This window comes from Neolamprologus multifasciatus, chromosome 16 (genome assembly GCF_963576455.1).
Source record: "Neolamprologus multifasciatus chromosome 16, fNeoMul1.2, whole genome shotgun sequence".
Taxonomy (NCBI): Eukaryota; Metazoa; Chordata; class Actinopteri; order Cichliformes; family Cichlidae; genus Neolamprologus; species Neolamprologus multifasciatus.
Window position 1 is genome coordinate 13,224,630 of NC_140454.1, and position 23,138 is coordinate 13,247,767.

The 23,138-nt window shown below is 40.9% G+C and overlaps 1 protein-coding gene across 1 annotated transcript; it reads right to left on the bottom strand.

The window, feature by feature from the left end:
• Positions 1–18,577: 18,577 nt before the first annotated feature.
• On the bottom strand, positions 18,578–20,159 carry kctd12.1 (potassium channel tetramerisation domain containing 12.1). The gene has a single exon (XM_085134516.1). It carries the CDS (start codon positions 19,986–19,988, stop codon positions 19,122–19,124), a length of 867 nt encoding a protein of 288 aa, XP_084990642.1. The 5' UTR covers positions 19,989–20,159; the 3' UTR covers positions 18,578–19,121.
• Between the last annotated feature and the right edge of the window lie 2,979 nt (positions 20,160–23,138).

The following is a 23,138-nucleotide window of genomic DNA, read 5'->3' on the forward strand; positions in this document are numbered from 1 at the left end:
GTAACGAGCTTCGATGTTCTTGAACTGCCCTTTTTCACTACAAGCCTCATTCACACAGTGCACAATTATTCTGACCAAGAACAACAAATTTACGTCAGTGTTATTAACACATGACATCAAAAGTCTCTTAAAAATGAAACTAGCTAACATGGGGCTGGGAATGGGGTCTAAAATTACCATAGTTGAAACATGTCCTCTTGAATGTTTTGGGCGGGAAACGTCTTTCTTTTAGATTTAAGTCTCCTTTGCTATGGTGACAGTGGCCTCAGAAAGTCCAGCAGGTACCTACTGCTGTACTTTCCTGTGTTAAACTCCAGCCTCATAGGTAACATGTTCACCAGCCTGCTCAATACTTGTTAACCATTTTTGTAACCAAAATTTACACTCTCTCTTCAGTGTAAATTTTGACAATGCTTTGCTATTTAACCTACTAATAGCATTATGCTAGCACTATTAAAGGGCACAGATTAAGATGTTTTATCTTATGTACTTGACACCAAAACAAAGCTTAAGGACAATTTATGTCCAGAGCCATTCCTCAGCAGTCCAGGAAGTTAGAGCTAAACAGGATATGTCCCATTTTTTTATGCTAAGCTACATTAGCTAGCTAGCGGTACTGACTGAGTAGCTGCAAGACTGACGCTAATTTTCATTTTGAGTGAGCCACTTATGTGACTTCGTCGTAGACTGCAGTTCTCAGTGAATGCTGTTTTACAAGCTAACTTTAATGGCTAAAGGGTAGACTCTAAATGAAACACAGGATGCTGTGGTTTTTGAGGAGGCTTGTAATTTAAGTTATTGCTGCCACAGAATCACCCAAATGTTTAAGTAGACTAAAACTATTGTTCAAATGGATTTGAAACTAACAGTAAAAGGTTAGTTGTAGTGTTTAAGTGAAAAATCTGTGAAAGAAGTTATTGCCTTTTCCTCAGTAAGACCATGATGCAACAACATACACATAGAATTGTTGTTTGACTTCTTCCATAATCCCACTTGTGAATGTGATTTACACCTCTTTCCTTCCATTTCTGTCCATTAATCATGGCTATTTCTAAGCTCAGACGTAAGCACTGACTTGATACTTTGGCTTTTTTTTTTTTTTATTTATGCCTCTGCACCCTGTAATTCTGTCTCCTGTACACAAAATTGCTTCCTCTCAAAACCAAGCCAGATGTGGAAAACGTGAAACTAGACCAACGACTCCAAAAGCCAGTCCTCCAAGTTCATGTGGAGACCACATTCGTGCAGACGTAACCGCATCATTGGGGATTCTACCCTGATACAGTTAGGAAAGAGAAAAAACTGTGTATACATGCATTATTTGAAATTTCTATACATCAAAAAATACAAAATATAAACACAGAGTTGAAAATATAAAAATATATAGTATATCATGCTTCACTGTGCAAAAAAACAAAACAAAAAAAAACGTCTGGTGATTTAATATTTCAATGTTGAACTTCTGCTTTTGAATTTGGTGTAGTTTGATTTAAAAGGTTAACTCAAGGTCTACAAGCTAGCTTTTTCTAAAGCATTCAATGATCCTGATAGAAGTGAGTAATGTGTCTTTATTGTTATTGAGGTTTTATTTTGAAATATAAAAAGCTTCTACAACTGAGCAGACACCTTACTTGCTTAAAGGTGCGTATAGATTAACCTCTTAAGCCCCAAGCCTACCTGATCTCCTGCTTTTTGCCCCCGTATCAGGGGGCGTTGGGGCTTAAGAGGTTAAGATTTCAGCACTCTTGCAAGTGTATTGCGTGCTTTTCTGTGCAACATGACTGCAAGATGGTAACAGCTAATGAATCGTCGACTATGAGATGTGGCTGCAATTCCTCCACTGTGTCTCCTGCTGCACTCTCCTGAGTGGAGATATGATAATGTAACCCAGTGAGTTTACACAACTCAGTAACGCACTACAACATTGTTATTGTTAATTGTGATTCATCATTACTCTGTTAATCACTGAGTTGATCAAAAGTAAATCAATAATAAAAGATAAATACTATAAATATAAGAATAAAACCCAAAGAGTATATTTAACACCCCTACTGGTTAGGAAGGAACAAGCCCCGCCTTCCCCTGCTCTGTACCGTCACGTGCTCAGACACAGAGAGCGACGGAGGTGCATGAGACCATCGCTGATTTTCACCGCCAAGCTTTTTGCTGGAAAATAACTATTAACTTGATAAATTGAGCAAATATCCATACCGGAGATCTGCATGGACCTTGGAGAAACGGACCTGATTTGTTGTGAATATTTTGGACCTTGAAACCATCGCGGTGAGTCAGAAGCTGTTAAGCTAACCTTGAAGCTAAAAAGCTAACAAGAAGTTAACGGGGAATATAATGGCCCAATTTCAATGTTGTAGATCTGCACGGGAGCGGATGAAGTGGACAAGATCCTCTCTGAGAGTTGAACATTAGAATCGTGCTGGCTAGGTTTTTTTATGGGATCGTGAGACCTGGATTTCTTCCTGACGAGGAAGATGGCGAGCCTTTCCCTTTGAACCGAACCACAGCCATTCCGAGTTGGCCCAGAAGGGCAGGTTGCTCTTCTCTCACGAACAATTGCAACAGTGCGGTAGGACGAAATCGCACCAATCACAGACTTTTGACCTATTGGATTTGACTTGACTGAACACTGACTATTAAGCCGGCAAGACTGACATATCTGAGCTCAGATAGGATTCTGATTGTTATTATTATTGCTGTCACTGTATTTTATTTTATGTTTTCATTTCTGTTCATGAAATGCTGTTAAATTGTTGCTAAATAGTTTAATACAATTCATAGCAACTTTACCTGTGGCTCCAGTCATTCTTCGCCACGCAACTCACTTTATCCCTCCTACGAATCTAGCTATTGGCCCAATCTCTCCATCTTACTTTAACTTTCCCTACCCTATCCTGTACTTGGCTACAGAAAGTGGCGAGCCAGCCAGGAGGGTTTGCAGAGTTGTTAGTCCACCCAAAATTTAATAAAACATTTAAGAGTGCCTGGAGCTTCACAGTGACTTGTTTTTTTTTCTACTGGTACTTTTACGTGTCCTAACAATGGAAGTTGTGAAAACAGAGAATGTTAAAGTTCAAAATGCTGTCTTGGTCAGTGGTTTAACTAACACAGACATTGATAAAGAAATAATTGAGTTCTTAGAAGCTTTCGGTCCTGTCAGTAGGCAGATTAAGTTACCAACTGGTGGTCAGATTATTGTGGAGTTTCAACATGAGGCTACTGCTAAAGAACTAGAGAAAAGATATTTGCCTTATGACAGACCTTGCACTTTGAAACCAGAAGTTGTCTATCACATTCAAGACCTAGCCAGTGCGTATAGCATTGAAACCAGCGCATCAGCTACTGTAACTTTCCTGTCACAGCTTAAAGATGTGGCAGCACGAAGCAACCGATCCTTTAAAGACCTTTTGATGGATGAACTAGCTAAAATTGGGGAGTCATTGGGAAGGGATGCCCACACAGTTGAGCCTTCCACTGAACAAGAGCCAGTGGCCCACAGTGATGAGGCTCTACCTTCTCCCTCTTTAACACCCAATAGCAATCATGTAAGTGCCTTGAGTACTCACCCACCGGCAGAAGCTGAGAAACAAACCCCTCAGATTCCCACTAACCTTCTAAGCACGCCTGAAGTGCAGCGGGTTATTGTAGAGCACATTGTTAAAAGCAGTGAAGTCGTTTCCCCACCAAACTCGCAATACAGACTGAAACCTTTTTCAGGAAGAGTTCCACATCCTCCTTTCGAAACTGACTATGACACTTGGCGCAGCAGCGTAGAGTTTTGCTTGACTGATCCCTCGCTCACCGAAACTCAAGTTGTGCGAAAGATTGTTGAAAGTCTTTCACCCCCTGCAGCGGACCTGGTGAAAGCTCTTGGTCCAAAACCAAACCCCAAAACTTACCTTGAACATCTTGATTCTGCCTATGCAACTGTAGAAGACGGTGACGAACTCTTTGCTCGCTTTTTAAACACCAATCAAAATGGAGGTGAAAAACCCTCACATTACCTGCAAAGATTGCACACAGTGTTAAACCTAGTCATAAAAAGAGACGGAATTGCTTCTAGTGACATCAATAAACAGCTCCTGAGACAGTTTTGTAGAGGGTGTTGGGACAGCTCATTGATTGCAAACCTTCAACTTGAACAAAAGAAAGACGACCCACCTCATTTTGCAGAGCTACTCCTCCAACTACGCACTGAGGAGGACAAACAAGCAAGTAAAGCAACCCGCATGAAACAACATTTGGGGATCCAAAAGACTCGTGTTTATTCTAACATGCAAACCACACGCCCTCAAGGTAGGAACGATTATGAGCATGAAATGGACAGCAATTCGTCTGACCTCCAGAAGCAAATTGCTGACCTCAGGTCTCAAATCGCACAGCTCAGAGCTGACAAAACAGAGAAAAGATCGCAGAAACTTCAAAAGGAAGCAAAAAGGAACACAAGTACCAAAACTCAGAACAAGCTGGAACAGATACCACAAATTGCTGCAGTGTCAACCAAACCCAAACCTGGATACTGTTTCAAGTGTGGAGAAGATGGTCATATCGCTTCCAGCTGTAGTAATGATCCCAACCCAGCATTAGTAGCAGCTAAAAGGAATGCCCTCAGACAAAAGCAGCGAGAATGGGAAATATCCAGACCAGTTGATGAGTCCTTTAATTTAAACTAGAAGGAGCCCCTGTCGCGGGACAGATGGGTGCTAAATCTGAACCAAGTCCCACTGAGAAAAAGACAACAAAAGCCCAATGTGAAACAGCTAATGTTCACTCAGTGCCTAAACTTCCCAAAAGACTTGTGGGTAGAAAATGCACAGCCAGAGTTGTTATCAACGGCGTTGAATGTAGTTGCTTGCTTGACTCAGGCTCTCAAGTAACCACTATTGCCAAATCCTTCTATCAAGAACACTTACCTGATCATCCTATAAAACCCATCAGTGATCTCCTAGAGGTCGAAGGTGCGAATGGTCAGACAGTCCCTTACTTGGGATACATTGAGACGAGTATCATGTTCCCAAAAGATCTCGATCAGTCAGAGCTTGAACTATCTACTCTTGCCTTAGTTGTCCCTGACATTCGCTCAAACTCAGACACACCTCTACTAATTGGAACAAATACACTTGACCCCTTATATGAGCATCTTTGTGAGAGCACCTTACCTGACTTTAAGGTACTCCCTTATGGATACCAACAAGTGCTAAAGACATTAGCTTCCAGAAAAAGACAAACTGACAGTGGCAAGATCGGCTTGGTAAAACTTCAAAGTAGAACCCAAGAAGTCCTTCCTGCAAATCAAAAGCTACTAGTGGAAGGTTTTATGCATGCTAGCCACGCTAAGCCTGAACAGTGTGCACTTATTGAACAGCCCACTACCGGCTCCCTACCTGGTGGTGTGTTTGTAGATTGTTGCCTTATATCTCTGCCAAAGCACGGACCTTATAAAGTTCCTGTGTTGCTGAGAAACAAGACTAACCATGACATTACACTGCCCACTAACTGTGTAATTGCTGAGTTAGTTGCCCCTGACTGTGTCATGCCATGTCCTGAGCCTGAGAAAGGTGACCAAAAGGTGTCTGCAACGTGTAACTCTCAGCAGCAGACTTCAACCTCAAGACCCCCTCTCAGTTTCGACTTTGGTGAATCACCACTATCTGAAGAGTGGAAAGAGAAGATAGCTGAAAAGCTAAACACCTTCTCTGATGTTTTCTCACACAATGATCTTGATTTTGGGCATGCCACACATATAAAACATCACATCAACTTAAAAGACGGAACCCCCTTCAAACAGAGATCTCGCCCGATTCATCCCCATGATTACGAGGCAGTTAAAAAGCACTTACAAGCCCTCTTAGATGCAGGCATAATCAGAGAATCTGAATCTCCATTCTCATCACCGATAGTGGTGGTCCGCAAAAAGAATGGTGATGTGCGGTTATGCATTGATTTTAGGAAGCTTAACTTGCAGACCATCCGCGATGCCTATGCCCTGCCAAACTTAGAGGAGTCATTTTCTGCTCTTGCAGGATCTCAGTGGTTCTCTGTGATGGACCTTAAGTCAGGGTACTATCAAATCGAGATGTGTGAAGAAGATAAGCCAAAGACAGCCTTCGTGTGCCCCTTCGGCTTCTACGAATTTAATCGTATGCCTCAGGGAATAACAAATGCCCCAAGCACTTTCCAAAGGCTTATGGAAAAGTGTATGAAAGACATCAATCTGAAAGAAGTGTTAGTCTTTTTGGATGATTTGATAGTCTTTTCCAGTTCCCTTGAAGATCATGAGACCCGACTCATTCATGTTCTTGAGCGACTCAGAGAGTACGGGCTGAAACTCTCGCCCGACAAATGTCGTTTCTTCCAAACATCAGTCCGTTATCTAGGCCACATTGTATCTAGAGACGGCGTAAAGACTGACCCCGAAAAAACTGAAGCACTCAAGACCTGGCCGAGACCCCAAACCTTAAAAGAACTCCAATCGTTTCTTGGTTTTACCGGTTATTACAGGAGATTTGTCAAAGATTACTCAAAAATTGTCAAGCCCCTCACCTCCCTCACAGCTGGCTATCCTCCGAGACGAAAGCATTGTAAAAACCCACCCAGTGATCCAAAGTATCTTAACCCCAAAGAACCCTTTGGTGATCGTTGGGGACCAGAGTGCCAGAAATCGTTTCAAACTATTATTGAAAAACTCACCACCTCACCAGTCCTTGGGTATGCCGATCCAAAGCTACCTTACCTGGTACACACAGATGCCAGTACAACCGGACTTGGGGCAGCTCTTTATCAAGTGCAGAATGGAACCACACAGGTTATAGCCTATGCAAGTCGTGGTCTATCCCGTAGTGAAGCTAGATACCCCGCCCACAAGTTAGAATTTCTAGCTTTAAAGTGGGCCATAACTGACAAGTTTCATGACTATTTATATGGGAACACATTCACAGTCATCACCGACAATAACCCATTGACTTACCTTCTGACCACAGCAAAGCTTGATGCCACGAGTTATCGTTGGTTGGCTGCATTGTCCACCTATAACTTTGACATTAAGTACAGAGCTGGGAGACAAAATCTTGATGCAGATGGACTATCTAGGAAACCACATGACAAACCTGAAGACGATCCAGTTTTTATTGAGGAATGTCAACGCATTGACAAGTTTAGATCCCATCTCTTGTCCTCAGTCAAAGATGTCGAGCTCCAACTTCAATCTGATACTGTGATGGCAACCTGTCAAAGACATATGGCCTTGGACCAGACTGAACCCTCTTGTGCTCTAGTCCAGTTACTTGCCATGTCTGCAGTTGCCATTCCAGACATGTTTCAAGAAGAAGGCAGTGATAACAATCTCCTAGCCTTACCCAGATACACCCATACTGATCTTGTCAACCTGCAGAGAAAAGATCCAGCCATTAGTAAAGTCATCAAGCTGCTGGCAGCTGACTCACGTCCACCAGCCAATACTAAGTCTGAGTCTCATGATGTTCTCTTACTTTTAAGGGAGTGGAAACGTCTTGGCCTCCAAAATGACTTACTGTACCGGAAACGCCAGTTGGGGCCAGAGACCTTGTTGCAGTTAGTCCTTCCTGATTCCTTACGCCCTACAGTTATGCTCAGTCTTCATGACAACATGGGGCATTTAGGGGTCGAACGCACACTGGAACTCATTCGGTCACGTTTCTACTGGCCAAAAATGGCAATTGATGTCGAAAAGAAAGTGAAAGCTTGCGAGAGATGTGTCCGTAGAAAAGCCCTGCCAGATAAGGCTGCTCCTCTGGTAAATATTAAAACTTCCAGGCCCATGGAGCTAGTCTGCACGGACTTCCTCTCAATAGAACCAGACAGTAAAAATACTAAAGATGTCCTAGTGATCACGGATCATTTTACAAAGTATGCTGTGTCCATTCCAACCAAAGACCAGAAAGCCACCACCGTTGCAAAGAACTTATGGGATAACTTCCTAGTTCATTATGGCTTTCCAGAGCGACTTCATAGCGATCAAGGGAGAGACTTTGAATCGCGTACAATCAAAGAACTGTGCTCTCTGCTCGGGATCCGCAAAGTCCGAACAAGTCCTTATCATCCTCGTGGCAATCCTGTTGAGCGATACAATCGCACGTTACTCAGTATGCTTGGTACCTTGAAAGACACTGAGAAACATCACTGGCGTGACTTCGTAAAACCACTTACTCACGCTTATAACTGTACAAAAAATGATGTAACAGGCTATTCTCCTTATGAGTTAATGTTTGGAAGACAGCCTCGCTTGCCCATTGATATTGCCTTTGGCCTGCTACAGCCAAACAAGCCACAGTTGACTCACTCTCAATACGTCAAGCAGTTGAAAAGCTACCTCGAACAGAGCTACGAAATAGCCATCAAAAACTCCCAGAAAGTAGCTGACAAAAACAAGAAACGGTTTGACAAAATCATCCGTGAATCCACACTACATGTGGGAGACCGAGTCTTGGTTCGAAATCTCCACCTGAGAGAGAAGCACAAATTAGCGGACAAATGGGAGCAAACGGTATATATCATCACCAAACAAATGGAAAACTTACCAGTATATACTGTAAAACCGGAAAACGGAGATGGACCCAACAGAACACTCCACAGAGATCTGTTACTTCCCTGTGGATTTCTCTCACCAACAGAGTATGAACCAGAGCGAGTCACAAAAACTAACAGACCACGTACAAGACAAAGTTCAGCTTTGGAAGTTGACTCCGACCAAACACTTGAGGAAGAGGAAGATGAGTTTTATTACCCTGAACCTCCACAAGTGAAAGACAGACATTTCTACCAAGTATGTGCCATGCCGCCAACACAAGGATTCAAACAAAACAAATATCCTGTAAATGATAACGAACATTCTGTCTCACCTGAAAAGGAAACTGAGAACGAAACTGAAACATACTTACCTGAGCAGGAAACTGAGAACGAAACTGAAACATACTTACCTGAAGGCGAAATTGGAAGTTCAACTGACACCAACTTACCTCAAATGGACAGTGAAACAGACCTACCTCAGACAGAACGTGAAAGTGAAGCAAACATACCACCAAGTGAAAGTGACACAAGCCTACAAAACAACACACCAAGTGAGTCTGAAACAGACACTCGAAAAGACAAAAATGTTTTGTTGACCAGTTTGTCAGATTCACCGTTGTCAGAGAACTCAACTCATCAACTTTCACCTGAAAGACAAGTTGAAAACAATGATGAACCTGAGACCTTGCAAACAGAAACACAGATCAGAAGATCTGAAAGAATTTGCCAACTGTCCCAAAGACTCACTTATCCTCAGCTAGGTAACCCACTATTAACAGTGGTTAAATCACTCTTTCAAGGATTGAACAAAGCTTTCATCGACTCCCTTGCTCATGATGTTGACTATTCCACTAGAGCCATGCACGGGGACGTGCATGAGATTTAAGGGGGGAGGATGTAACCCAGTGAGTTTACACAACTCAGTAACGCACTACAACATTGTTATTGTTAATTGTGATTCATCATTACTCTGTTAATCACTGAGTTGATCAAAAGTAAATCAATAATAAAAGATAAATACTATAAATATAAGAATAAAACCCAAAGAGTATATTTAACACCCCTACTGGTTAGGAAGGAACAAGCCCCGCCTTCCCCTGCTCTGTACCGTCACGTGCTCAGACACAGAGAGCGATGGAGGTGCATGAGACCATCGCTGATTTTCACCGCCAAGCTTTTTGCTGGAAAATAACTATTAACTTGATAAATTGAGCAAATATCCATACTGGAGATCTGCATGGACCTTGGAGAAACGGACCTGATTTGTTGTGAATATTTTGGACCTTGAAACCATCGCGGTGAGTCAGAAGCTGTTAAGCTAACCTTGAAGCTAAAAAGCTAACAAGAAGTTAACGGGGAATATAATGGCCCAATTTCAATGTTGTAGATCTGCACGGGAGCGGATGAAGTGGACAAGATCCTCTCTGAGAGTTGAACATTAGAATCGTGCTGGCTAGGTTTTTTTATGGGATCGTGAGACCTGGATTTCTTCCTGACGAGGAAGATGGCGAGCCTTTCCCTTTGAACCGAACCACAGCCATTCCGAGTTGGCCCAGAAGGGCAGGTTGCTCTTCTCTCACGAACAATTGCAACAGTGCGGTAGGACGAAATCGCACCAATCACAGACTTTTGACCTATTGGATTTGACTTGACTGAACACTGACTATTAAGCCGGCAAGACTGACATATCTGAGCTCAGATAGGATTCTGATTGTTATTATTATTGCTGTCACTGTATTTTATTTTATGTTTTCATTTCTGTTCATGAAATGCTGTTAAATTGTTGCTAAATAGTTTAATACAATTCATAGCAACTTTACCTGTGGCTCCAGTCATTCTTCGCCACGCAACTCACTTTATCCCTCCTACGAATCTAGCTATTGGCCCAATCTCTCCATCTTACTTTAACTTTCCCTACCCTATCCTGTACTTGGCTACAATAACACCACAAACATAATCATTCAAGCAAGTGTTTGGGTCTTTCAGGTCAACATTTTTTTATTACTATTATTTCTTTGCATCATAAACATTTTGTTTGGTCTATTAACCTCCATCTTTTTCATTTGGATCTGTTCCAATGTTGCACTGATCGGATAATTTCAAGAGACAACAGACAGACAGACAGACAGACAGATAGATAGATAGATAGATTTTTGAACAAGTAAATAAAAATAAAATTCAAAACAAAATACATTAATGAGGATGGTATGATTGGAGTAAAATCTAGATGTAGATAATATATATTCTGTATGAAGCACACAGAAGCTTTTTGCATATAATAACACTGTAACAGAGGCTATCCACGGGTGCAGAAAAACAATAAAATACAACTCTGTTAAGAAACCATGACTGACTAAGGCACTCAAAAATGCATGTAAGAAAAAAACTGAAGAATAGAAAAAAAAAGCAGAGCGATCTTGTAAGAAATATAACAACAAACCAGCTAACATGAGAAATTGTGAAATGGCTTACTACAGCGAAGCTAACAAAATTCATGCAAGACAAAAAAACTATACTTTCCCAATAATTTTCTGATACAAAACAAAAGATATTGAAATTTTTTTAATGAATTCCTTGTCAGTGTTGGTCCTGGTTTGGCCAGAGAAATTGCAGCGACTGAAGGGGAGGACTTTCCTGGATCCCAAATAGAAAAATGTAATGAACTCTTATAAGATGTGGAGATGAGAAGGAAATTACTGATGTGAAATAATCATTTAAGGGCAAGAAATCAGTGGGCTGTGATGGCACTGATATAGACTCACAGTCACTTACATTAGGCGATGTGGGTTTAGACCAAAAAAAACATGCACTACTTTTTTTTGTTCTTTGACAAAATAACAACTGCAATATGAAAAGAAAATGTGTGCCCTGTGCCATCATACTGGTTTGTTATTAGACATAGGGTAATCAGTCAAACCACTGGTTAAGATAACCTGACTGCATTTAGCCAGATATCTTCTGGAGAGTAAGGCAATGCAGGATGTGGGGGTTTTGCCATATTCTTTTCCTTTTTGAAAGTCGCAGATGACATTGTCCTTCAGGTCCTTTTGGTTTAATAGAACGTCCATGCAGATTAGTTTGAAACATTGTTTTTTCTAGCACATGTTAAACAAATCTGGTTCTTGACTTGTGATCGATTCTAGCCAGAGTGACATGGACGGTAATAAAATCTATACACAAGTTGTCACCTGGACACCTTAAAGACATAGGACAGACACAGATGAAAATGCAGATGTGACACGGCTTTCTGCTTGCTCTCAAAACATTAAAACAGAAATAGTCACTATTCATTTACGTAACTGTTTTTCCTGCTCAGAGAACTGGAGTCTGTCCCAGTTGTCACAGGATGCACCTTAAACAAGTCACCAGTCAACTGCAGAGAAACAGACAAACAGACCAAACAGTTCATGAAAAATCACCTCTTAACCTAATGTGCATGTCTTTAAACTCTGGGAGGAATCTAGAGCAACCTGGGGAAAACCCATGCAGGCAAGGAGAACACATGCAAAGACTTACACAGTCTTCTTCTTACTAACCACCATAATACCACATTGTGAGGTCATCATCCTAAATTTCTGCCATAGCGAGAATTTTGTCCTGTGTACTCTTTGGTTGCAAGACCATTAAAACGCCCAGCCTTAAGCTGCTCTTACAGATAACTACTGGTTACATGTTTTGTCACCACAATCAAAAATATCACCGTGAAGCTTTCATATTGCTCGTCTTTCATCTGGGCCACACTTATACTCAGCATAGCCAGTTTAAAAGGGCATCTGATTTTAATAACCGTAGGAAGGCAGAGAAAACTGGAATGAAAGGCTTCACCGTGAGACGAGCGGTCCCCGGTAAGTAAGAAAGATTTTACAGAAGTGCACAGCAGCTGTGGAAAAAGCATTTCTATTTGAGGACTGTAATTTTCAAAAGAACTCAGCTGCGGTGAAAGGTGGGAGGTTTAATGGCCAAGCGAATGAACGGCGCAACATCTCAGCTCAGGTGATTGGGACACATTATATTAGTCTGAAGACTGCTGATCAGAAATGATCAGAAATCTAAAAAGAGCTGAAATAAGACTGCGACGCGCATTAGGAATTCTGCACACTGTCAGAGACATGATCTTCTAAATGTGAGATGTGAAGTGAGTTGCTTTGGTTGTAACAATGACAGCAGTGGCTCCAGCGGCAGGTGCTTTGTTTCAAGGTTAGCATTAGTTAGTTTTCAGTTTGTAATTTGGGTATTTAGTGTCTATGAACACAAGTACGCACGTGGAACAAATAAATGATCCATATTGCTCTCAGTAATCTAATATTACTGCCTTTATGGTTTTATAATTTTTGCTACTGTTGTTCTCATGATGGCAAAAAAGATTCCACCAATGAGTCATTCGCTACCATGGCATTCAGTCCTTTAGCTATGGCTCCTTTTCTCATTTAAAATCCACAGGGTGTGATGTTTTCTTCACAATACCTCCCCTGAGATGCTGTTTAAAATGTAAATAAAAGCTCCACGCTATGAGGGCCAAATCATTTGAAGTCCGATTTATTGTAAAATGGTAAAAACAACAATATCCAATCATCTATCCATCCACTTTCTTCCACTTATGCCATTCGGGGTTGTTATAGGGGGCTGGAGCCTATCCCAGCTGTAATAGGGGAAAGACTTGTGATACACCCCGGTAGCTACACTCAGTAGCACAGGAACAGAGCCAGAGGGAGAGAGAGAGAAAGAGAGCCAGGGACAACAACGTCACATTAGAAAGGTATAGTAATCATCCACAACTATTTTCAGTTGCAGATGATAAAGGATTCAGAAAGTTTATTCATGCAGGCCCATATGACAGAGAATGTGCATCTTATTTTTTTTCATGTTTTCCTTTATATTTAATTGTGTTGTGGTTTGCAGTGTTTTGTGTTGTTTCACTTTAAATTTGTAAAAGGAAATAAATAAAAGTATATTTACAGTGGCCCCTAGAGACAAAGCACATACAAACTTCAAAACACGTACGAACTCTGAAGCACGTAAAAACTCCAACACGTAAAAACACATACAAACTCCAAAGCACGTAAAAACTCAGAAGCACATAAAAACTCAGAAGCACTTAAAAACAAAACACGTACAAAAGACAACAGAAGTGCTCCAGGATGCTAGGGCGCAGTGTTGAGCTTTTGTTACCTAGTGGCTACACAAGCCAGCAAGTACCAACGACCGGATTTGGTGTGTGGTAATAACAGGTAAATGAACATTTATTTAAATTATTTGAATATATATGAGTGCCTGTGTATAAATACACAAACAATACACACATGCTTTCAGTTGTGTAATTTAAGTGATCTAGTAGCTCTGCTTTGGAAGTTCAGTTCATGCTAGAAATGTGTTTTGGAGTTTGTACGAGTTTTGTCTCTAGGGGCCACCGCATATATTTATATATAAACATATATAAATAAAACCACTTTTTTTTACGTTAGTAATTCCTTTTGTGCATAATTTTATATTATTGTTAATAATAAATTAATTAAAGCAACAAAACAACCTGAAGAGCCGGTTCGGAGCCGAAAGAGCCGGCTCTTTTTAGTGAGCCGAACCGAAAGAGCCAGATCTCTAAAAAGAGCCGGAAATCCCATCACTATCTGCTTGCAGTTTTTTGGAAGAGGCTGTACTTGTCAGTTGATGTTGGTCGCCTTATGCTGAACTGATCCTAGTACGACCTTTACCATCACAAATCATCTGACCTGTTATTTATTCAAATAATTGCAGATTCAATTAATTTGCCATCAAACAAGTGGCTCCAAATGGTAATTGAATTAGGCCAGTGTAATGTAATTAAACCAAATGAGCAAAATAATTCACGCCCAGTCACATCGTATTCTGTGACTAAAAGGTAGATTAAAGTTTGATCATTCTTACCGAACATTCTTTTTCTTTATTCAGTCATTAACTGAATAAAATTGGACTGACTTTTATGTATCCATTACTGTATTTGCAGGGCATGGTGACCAGGTGTTTGAGGTGCCAGTCAGATAACTACAATATTCCCTGTCAGATTTAACCAAGGACTTTTGTTAGGACTCGTATCTCCTCTCCCTCTCCTCATTTCCTGTCAGCCTCAGCTGTCCAATGAATACAAAATTGCAAGGAAGAAAAGAGCCTTGACTGTGAGTGTCTATGTAAACAAGTAGACGCATGCATTTAGATTTCTATTTTGTTACTCATTTTGAATGCCTCTATTTTCTGTTTGTGCTCAGTAGAAAAGACACTGAGCAAAACTAAATGTTTCATTTTTATGGGAATAAAAAAGCTTCTTTCACTGCAGAAAAAAAAGCACTGCAGCATTTAAGTGGACTTCAGAAGCTCTGGTTAAAAAAGAAAGCTGCTAGTGCTTTTAATTAATCATTTATTTCTGCACTCACTTGTGGATTTTTCCCTTTCTCTTGAGTTCTCCAAAAGCCTTGTGAAATGCTACACTGTTATGATTTCACATAGCAGGGAGCGCTATCCTCCTGTGAGCCCCGACGGATCCGTATCCCCCTGTTGTGAAGTCAAGTTTAAAATGCTTTGCTGAATTAGAATAATGAAGCCCGTTGTCCCGAGTTAGGTTTGTGATGTGCTAATGAAACCAACTTTGATCTAAAGCGACTGAGGAGGCGTCCCGGGGAGATGCAAGCAATCTGCTGAGGTTCATATCAGGAAGCTGAACGGAGAGAGAACAGCACATATAACAAGAAAGTGTGTTAGAAAGGAAAGAGCACTAATGATCTCTGACAATCCAAAGTCATATATCTCTGTGGCTGACCTGCCACCTGACTCATTCTCTGACCTTCCTTCTTCGTTCTGTGTTATCCACTCATCACTCACAGGGAAAAACCTGAAGGCCCATTTATTTCATTTTGACATCTCTGAAAGGTAGCGCTTTCATGGGACGTGTCCTCCTCAGTATCTGTCATTCATGTTTACCATCTCATACATCATACAGTACTGCATATTGTTCTCATCACGCCTTTATTTATTGCCCCAGTGCAGCACCAAGTAGAATCATTGTCTTCATCCCGTTCTGTTGTTTCTTCACTTTTCTCTCTTGTATTTAGAGTTAATAAGAAAAGTACAGTTAGAGCAACGCTTTTAGATTTCTGACTTCTGTGTTTAATAATGACCCTTTAAAAATTTGTAACAAAATACTAAAATGACTTTGTCTCTAGCCTGAATGAAGCATTAGCAGAATCTAAAGCAGCATAGGGTATTGTATTACAGTGGAGACTAGTGAAAACTGTCCTAAAAGACTCTCTTTTGTGATTTCTTATCATTTAATTCAAATTGCAGCTAAGAGCCCTCTCTCGGGAATTGCAAAATTATGCTCTCTGTCTAAAATGTATCAAAGTGCAGAGTGGGGCTGGGTGTGCACGTGCTGCAACAACTTGAATGACTGGCGTAGCAGTGAATAACATCGTTTGCCGCACATGTCCGAGTGGGTTTCCACCCACGGCCCACGGGCATGCAAGTGTTGTGGAGTCTCTAAATTGCTCGCGCTGCACCGTGTGTAAATGTGGGTGTGAATTGTTTTTATGCAGAGCTCCATGACGAATGGCTGACTGATCCAGGGTGTTTCCCAACTTCAGAACAGTTATTAGCGTGTGGTGCTTTTCAACTTCCCAGAAAAAATGAGAAAAAACAACATGAAAGAAATTCAATATAAGCTCTTGACCTCTTTTCCCAGATTTGTTTATTACTCAGAACTCACCCGTGCGAGGGTCCGCGTGAGCTTTATTCAAATTCAAAGCACATGAATGTTTATAACTAGTATCAGATAATGCGGTCATATCTTATGAGACATCTTTCGTGTGCCCTGACCATTTCATCCTAGATTTCCAAGACTTCTTTGTATTCCAGGACGGAACTAAATCATTTTAAACAAAAATTATTCTTTTTTTGCCAGATAATTTACATTTATGCAGCTGTGTAACAATATCTTAGTCACAGTAGTAAGTTATATAACATTGTGTGTGAAAATTTGTCCCAGTAACTGCAGCTGTTATTGCTGTGGTATGTCACACATTCATTCGGGCTGCCTCGTCCCTCGTCTGCTCATCCAGCTGTAAATAATCAACAGATATGATTGGATTTCATGCAGTATGGATAGCGTTACGCTTAAAAATGAGCCTGGGTTGCAAAGCTGCTATCGTGTTCTGTAGGACACTGCTCCTCAAAAACTCCTGGTCTGGCATAATTTCCTCTCAAAGGTGATAACATGTGAAAAGTTATCCTTCTGAACAGGATTGTACAACATTAATTGAAATGGAAGCGTTTCTTCACTAGTCTCCACTGGGCTAATGGCTCTTTTCTGACTCGGTTTCCGTTCTGGCTCCACACACCCAAACACACACATATTTTTCCTTTCTTTTTTCCTTTCTTTTTTCTTTTCTTAACTGAGCCTAGGAAGAGAGACTTTATTTTTCCCAAATGTCTTTGTCCTCTGTGTGAGTGCAGCATCATTTCTCCCTAATTTACACTGATTTCTTTGTTGAATAACTCATAACAAATGGTTCAAAGTAAAGTATCTATCACTTGGCTCTCAGACTTAACTTAGGAGACATACAATATTAGGCAGCTATACTGGTATCAGCCAAACAAATATCACTATAAACATTGCTTATGAGCTCTGATAATATCACCATCTTTTCTTCTCTTTTAATGAATTTGTTCTTTTCAGATTAACTTGCCAGGTCTGAATTTAAGACGGTGTCACTTTGTTATATCTGGAGTGTATTTTTAGACTCTGGGGGTGGATGCACAAGCTTATTCGCAAACATTTCCAGTTTAGCTGTGAGCCGGTGTGCATGCAAAGGTAAAGCTATAGTTAAAGTGCTCAAGATATCTTACGGTAGGAAAGGTTGGGGTATTGCTAATAAAAAAATTGACCTCTTGGTTCAGTATTTCAGCGAGCCACAAGAGAAAGCCTGCATGAGCCATCTTTGTTTTTGTCTCCTGTTCCTTTCCTGGTGTGACACATCTAAATGTCACACAGGAAAAGACAAAAATGGAAAATCCTGTCTGCATAATTATCTTTTAGAGTGCATTTATTATGAACCATTTATATACAAACAGTAATGTCTAAATTGTCATCCTTATGAAAAGAACCTTTCTCCAACATTCTTGAACCAAATTGAAGCAGAGTGATGCATTTAGCAAAGATGTTCCCTTTGGGTGGATGTCCCGGACCCCTACAGAGACTGTGACTCTTGTAAGCCCCTGATTTCCTATAATCCCACCCGTGGCCTTGAATGTGGGGACTTTTTTTACATGTCTGTTTTGAATGAAACGTATAATCCAGGACTGGCTGTACGCTGGCCAGTCAAAAAAAAAAAAATCCGTCCCCCACAGCCGAGGTACACCAATCGAATCTCCATTCATCCACAGTCCCTGGCGGACTGAACCCTCCTATTTGTGTGCAGCTGGACCCTTTCATTATTTACACTTGAAATGATAATGACATCATGTGTGCACAGCTGCACTATTTGCATCCACGCTGCATGCTGATGAAGTTGTGTACCAAAATGGATAGGTATGAGGGAAAAAAGGATGCTCCTGCAATATTTAAAGGCTTGTCTCTTCAGATGCGGAGCTTGTTTGTTTGGGGGGGGGGGGGGGGGGTATAATAGGGCAAAGGTTACTGGGAAGCACATAGCACCTTATAAGGGCAGTTTGCAAATGTGATACAATAAGTGGAAGGCAAGGAAAGTTCAGAGTCAGGATTTTGTAAGTCATGCGTGAGTGCAATGACAAGCAGAGACACTACTCTGTAACACGTCGCTTCTGGGTTAAAACTGTGTGACAAATTTTGTCGAGCTGGCGGCTCCACTGCCACGACGGGGTGAGATTTCTGTGTAGGGCATCTCTCTTTGAGGCTGACTCTTTGATTCCCCCACTGAGGATGGTTTAAAAGGTTGGAGAGAGGTGAATGTCAGTATTTTTGTTGTTGTGTACTCTTTGTGCAGACATTAAAAGGAAGGTAGGATGGCTGGCAAATGGCTGAGAATAACAGAGTTAGAAGACTTTATTTGTAATGAGTAAGTTTATAACAAATACAACTCTACCAACACTTCACATACAAGTACAATCGTGTCAGTGATAGAACTGCTATAAGAGCCTATTAGATAATACAAAACTTGGCCAAACAAGTGCTCGAGCAAGCCTAGAAGTCACAATGACACTGAATACTAATTGCTGCTGGTCTGTTCCTGGATGCCACTCAATTCACACAGCACTGAGTCAGACATGACTGAAACATTGACATGCAGTTCTATGAGATGGAGATGATGTTTGCAGTGCTTTGAGTTTTGCTCACTTTGAACCTCAGAACAGCTTCATCTTTTCAAGCCATCTTAACAAAATCTTGTGTGTAAAATAATTTTTTGGGGGGTGAGGGAGCATTTTGTGTCTAGTTTCTAATATGGTACAGTCACTCCTTAACAAAAGTCACCAATCAGCACAGAAACTGCACTACTCTTCGAAGACATTCCTCTGTGGTGTGGAATGTAGGTATATTTACACGGACGTGGCGCGAATGGTGTTGGTTATTCCCGACAGAAAACGTATTCAGTGTAGCTTGTCCAAATTTTGTCCTCATTGGGATCGTTGCTGGTGTAGGCACAAGTGCCTGTGGAGCTGCAGGCCACCATGTGGAATCCCGCTTCTGTCAGCTTGTCAAATGCCTGCTCTAGAAAATTATACTTGAGATAGTACCGGGATGTGTATCTCTCAGGGGGCCTGTCCGGGTCTCTGCTCTCATTCAGCGTGTCCCCAAACACTTCTTTGGCCAGAGAGGTCTTACCGCAAACTGTGATGCGCGCCACTCTCCTGAACTTGGCATCGGTTTGGATGTCTCTGCCAATAGTGTACGAGCCGCGGTATCCTATCGTGATGTAGCCGGACTTTCTAGAGTCCAGAGATGGGGAGCGCATGGCTCCGCTGACAGACATGGTGCGTAAAGTCTCCAAGCCGCCGGAGGAGCCGCACTGCTGCCCGCCGTCTTCTGTGTCGCTCTGGCTGATCTCCTCACTGATTGAATTCTCTTTACTCACCCGGGGATTGAGGCGTTTTGCGAGGTCCTTAAGCTGGAAAAAGTCAGCCTCTCTCTGCAGCCGACTTTTCTCGGGGAAGTAGTCCGGGAGGACCAAGTTGAGGTCTCGGAGATAGTCGAGGATGTAGCGGAACAAGAACCCATCCCTGTCCAAGAAGAAGCGCCCTTTGCTGTCTCTCGCCAACTCCTTGGGTGACTTCTTGCTGAACATGTTCCACAAGAGTGAGTCTGGGACGGCGATCAGAGTTTTGTGTCTGGTGACATAAACCTGTCCGCCGACATTCAGCTCGATGATCTCGGAAAACTGGGCGCCCGAATCCCCGCAGCTGGACACTCCGCGCTCTGTGTCTGCCAGTGCCATCTTCTCTGAGCTGCTTCACTGATGTGGAATCAGTGGAAACACTGAGACACCACAGCGGCGGCAGCTCGTTTATGAAGCTTGGGCTTACTGCGTGCGTGCGTACCGGGAGGTGACTGCTGAATTAACATTTAACTATTGAATGACTGTGAAGAGTGCCAATGCTGCTCTCACAGAGAGAGAGAATCTCTGTATCCACCAGAAATGTCACCTTCCTCCTGACCTTGTAGCGCAAATACCGATGTGATAAAATTACAGCATGTGTAGGTGTTTTTTCTCTCTCCAAATGAATACAAATCCATTAGAATCACACACAAACCAGAGACCATGAAACTGGTCCAAGTTATTCCCTTAAAAAGATGTTTGGAAAATATGGAAATAGTGACACCCATTGCATTTCTAATGGAAATGCAGCCAGCATTCAGCGCATGCTCACACATTAATTACAGTTAGGGCCATAACATTTTGTTAGTGAGTTTTGTCACTGTACCTCATCACAGTGGATTTTAAATCTAACAATTAAGATGTGATTGAAGTGTACATTTTCAGCTTTAATTCAAGAGGTTTCACAAAAGTGTTACATTAAGTGTTTAGAAATTATGGCCATTTTTATACATAGTTATTTATTTTCAGAGGCTCTAAATTAATTGGGCAAGCTAGCATAATTTTACATGTAAGGAACTTTGTTAACATTTGGATGAACATTTTTTGCAGTCGATCCCTACAAGCCTATCTCCACAAGAGTGTTCTTGACTTGGCCAAATGTTTCGAAGGTGTTTTTGTTAACCAGGGAAAGAATTCTGTGATCATCCACATCCTTTGTCTTCTGTTGTGTTCCATGCTGTTTCCCGTTTCTGAGCTCACTAGAGCCTTCCTTTTTTATTGTCTTATTTTGTTGTGTTATTGGTTGATTTTTCAGCCTAACAATGGCCTCCTTCAGTTGTATTTACCTCACACCAAGCATTCAAAGATACCCAAAAAAGGTCAACACTTGAAATCAGCACCACGTCTTGTTGTGGACAAAAAAGAAAACTGTTTAATGTTTAAATGTTCAGTCACTTTTGAACCTTTGAAAATGGGGAACTAAGTATAAAAATGGCTGTAATTCCTAAACAGTTAATACAGTCCTTTTATTTCACCACTTTAATTTAAGCTGAAAGTCTGCACTGTAATCACATGCTGATTTAAAATCCACTGTGTTGGTGTACAGAAGCAAAATTACACAAACTGTATCACTTTTTTTAAATTTTAAGGTCTAACCATCCTAACCTAATTCTAAATGCTAATTAGTAACTTACACACACACACACACACACACACACACACACACACACACACACACACACACACACACACACACACACACACACACACACACACACACACACACAGAAAGAGAGCTCTCTAACAGCCATTTAAAGAAGGAAAGAATTACTGTAATTAGTCCTTTCAAACAACAGTTCTTAAGCTGTGTTTTCAGCACTGCATCATATTCCTTCAATGCAGGTCTACTACTATCCCACTTCATGCTTTATTCTTACACAAAGTGGTTCTAAAGTGGTGCTATGACCCGAGCAGCCCAAGCCGAAGGGGGAAGAACGTAACATGAATGATCCAGGTGGGGAGGGTTGAGTCACAGAAAAAAGGTTTTGATGGGTATAATTTATTAATTGAGTACTTTTTAAAAGAATAAATTCAAACCTGTGCTTCCTAACTATATTTTCTAAACAAAATGAGAAAAACCAAACAGAAGGAGTGATAGCTTTAGTTCTAGTGTAATCTAAGCAGAGAACCAGCTTATTGTTGTGCAGGAGCATGTTATACTAAACCTGAGCCAGTCTCGGGGGCCAGACATAAAACAACACAAGGCACATTCAATTTCAACCTCTTAGGAGAATCAGACATGGCAGGCTGCTTACACAGTTCCAAGAATTACATGAAGGCAGAGCAGTCAGTGAACACAAATCCAGACATCAATCATGGGCAAACACTATACAAAACATTTAAGCTACCATAGAGGAAGTAGTGTCTAAAATTCTTGCCATATACATAAGAAATCAGTCACATTGCACAATGTGGCATGCAAGATAGATGCATAAAACATTAATATAACCCCTAACTTATTACAAATCTTAAACTTAAACTATAGTAATGAAATGACTGAACTTCTGTATACAAAGTAAAGTTCTCATTAAGTCACTTACAAGCAAAAATATGCCAGAAACACATTTAATAATCATCCAGTGCAATATTTGCTTTGCTTCTTTTTATGATATTGCTGGTAGTGATTTTCTTGAGTGTGTGTTGTGGGATATTTTGGCCATGGGTGACATTTAGGAAGTTTCAAAGTTGCACCATTTTGTGAAAGGACGGAGCATTAGAGTCACAGTCATGTGGACCTCCTGTCTCAGGGAGAGTGATCCACCAAAGCCATTTTCTTATAGATTTTTATGTTATTGCAGTTTTTAAGACCACAGTATTGTTGTTGTTTTTTTAAATAGTTAGGTGGAAAGTTTTATTCAGCTTTATCTTGGACATAATTACACAAGTCTGAGCAAAATGTTACATAGTGTATCAGCTTAATCTGTATAATACAAAAAGAGCAGCTGGAAAGGAAGCACATTATGGAATTACATAATTAAGCCCTTCCATGTAAACTAATCTTTTTGAAAAGAGAGAAACACAACCACGTTTTCCTCATTTTTACATGAAATGGATGAAATTGTTTCACTTTCACTTCTTCAAAGACTTTGGTTTACCATCAGGTTTTACACAGAAAACAAATAACAATCAGTGATAATCATTAATAAGCCCACGTTTATATGCAAACTCGACCAGATGGAGATTTGGGGTTTGCAGTTGTGAGCGACTGGTAACAATAAAACTTAAGCCACAGCTTTTGGTTCAATAATCAGCGGCTGAAAATGAAAAACTCTTTATCACGTGATTTTCACCTATTTCATTTCTGCATTATAAACTTCCCCTTGCACATCAATGAATTTCCATTACTGGCTACCATTATGAAAGATGGCACATTTCCACAACTACATATTCACATACAGTATAAATCTGCATATACACACACACACACATGCATCTATAAATATATAACCCACGATTGTTGGGTTTTTCCCTGTATGTATTATTGTAGGG

What these genes read in the sequence shown, in the direction of transcription:
- kctd12.1 (XM_085134516.1), bottom strand. Translation starts at nt 19,988, where the DNA reads ATGGCACTGGCAGACACAGAGCGCGGAGTGTCCAGCTGCGGGGATTCG.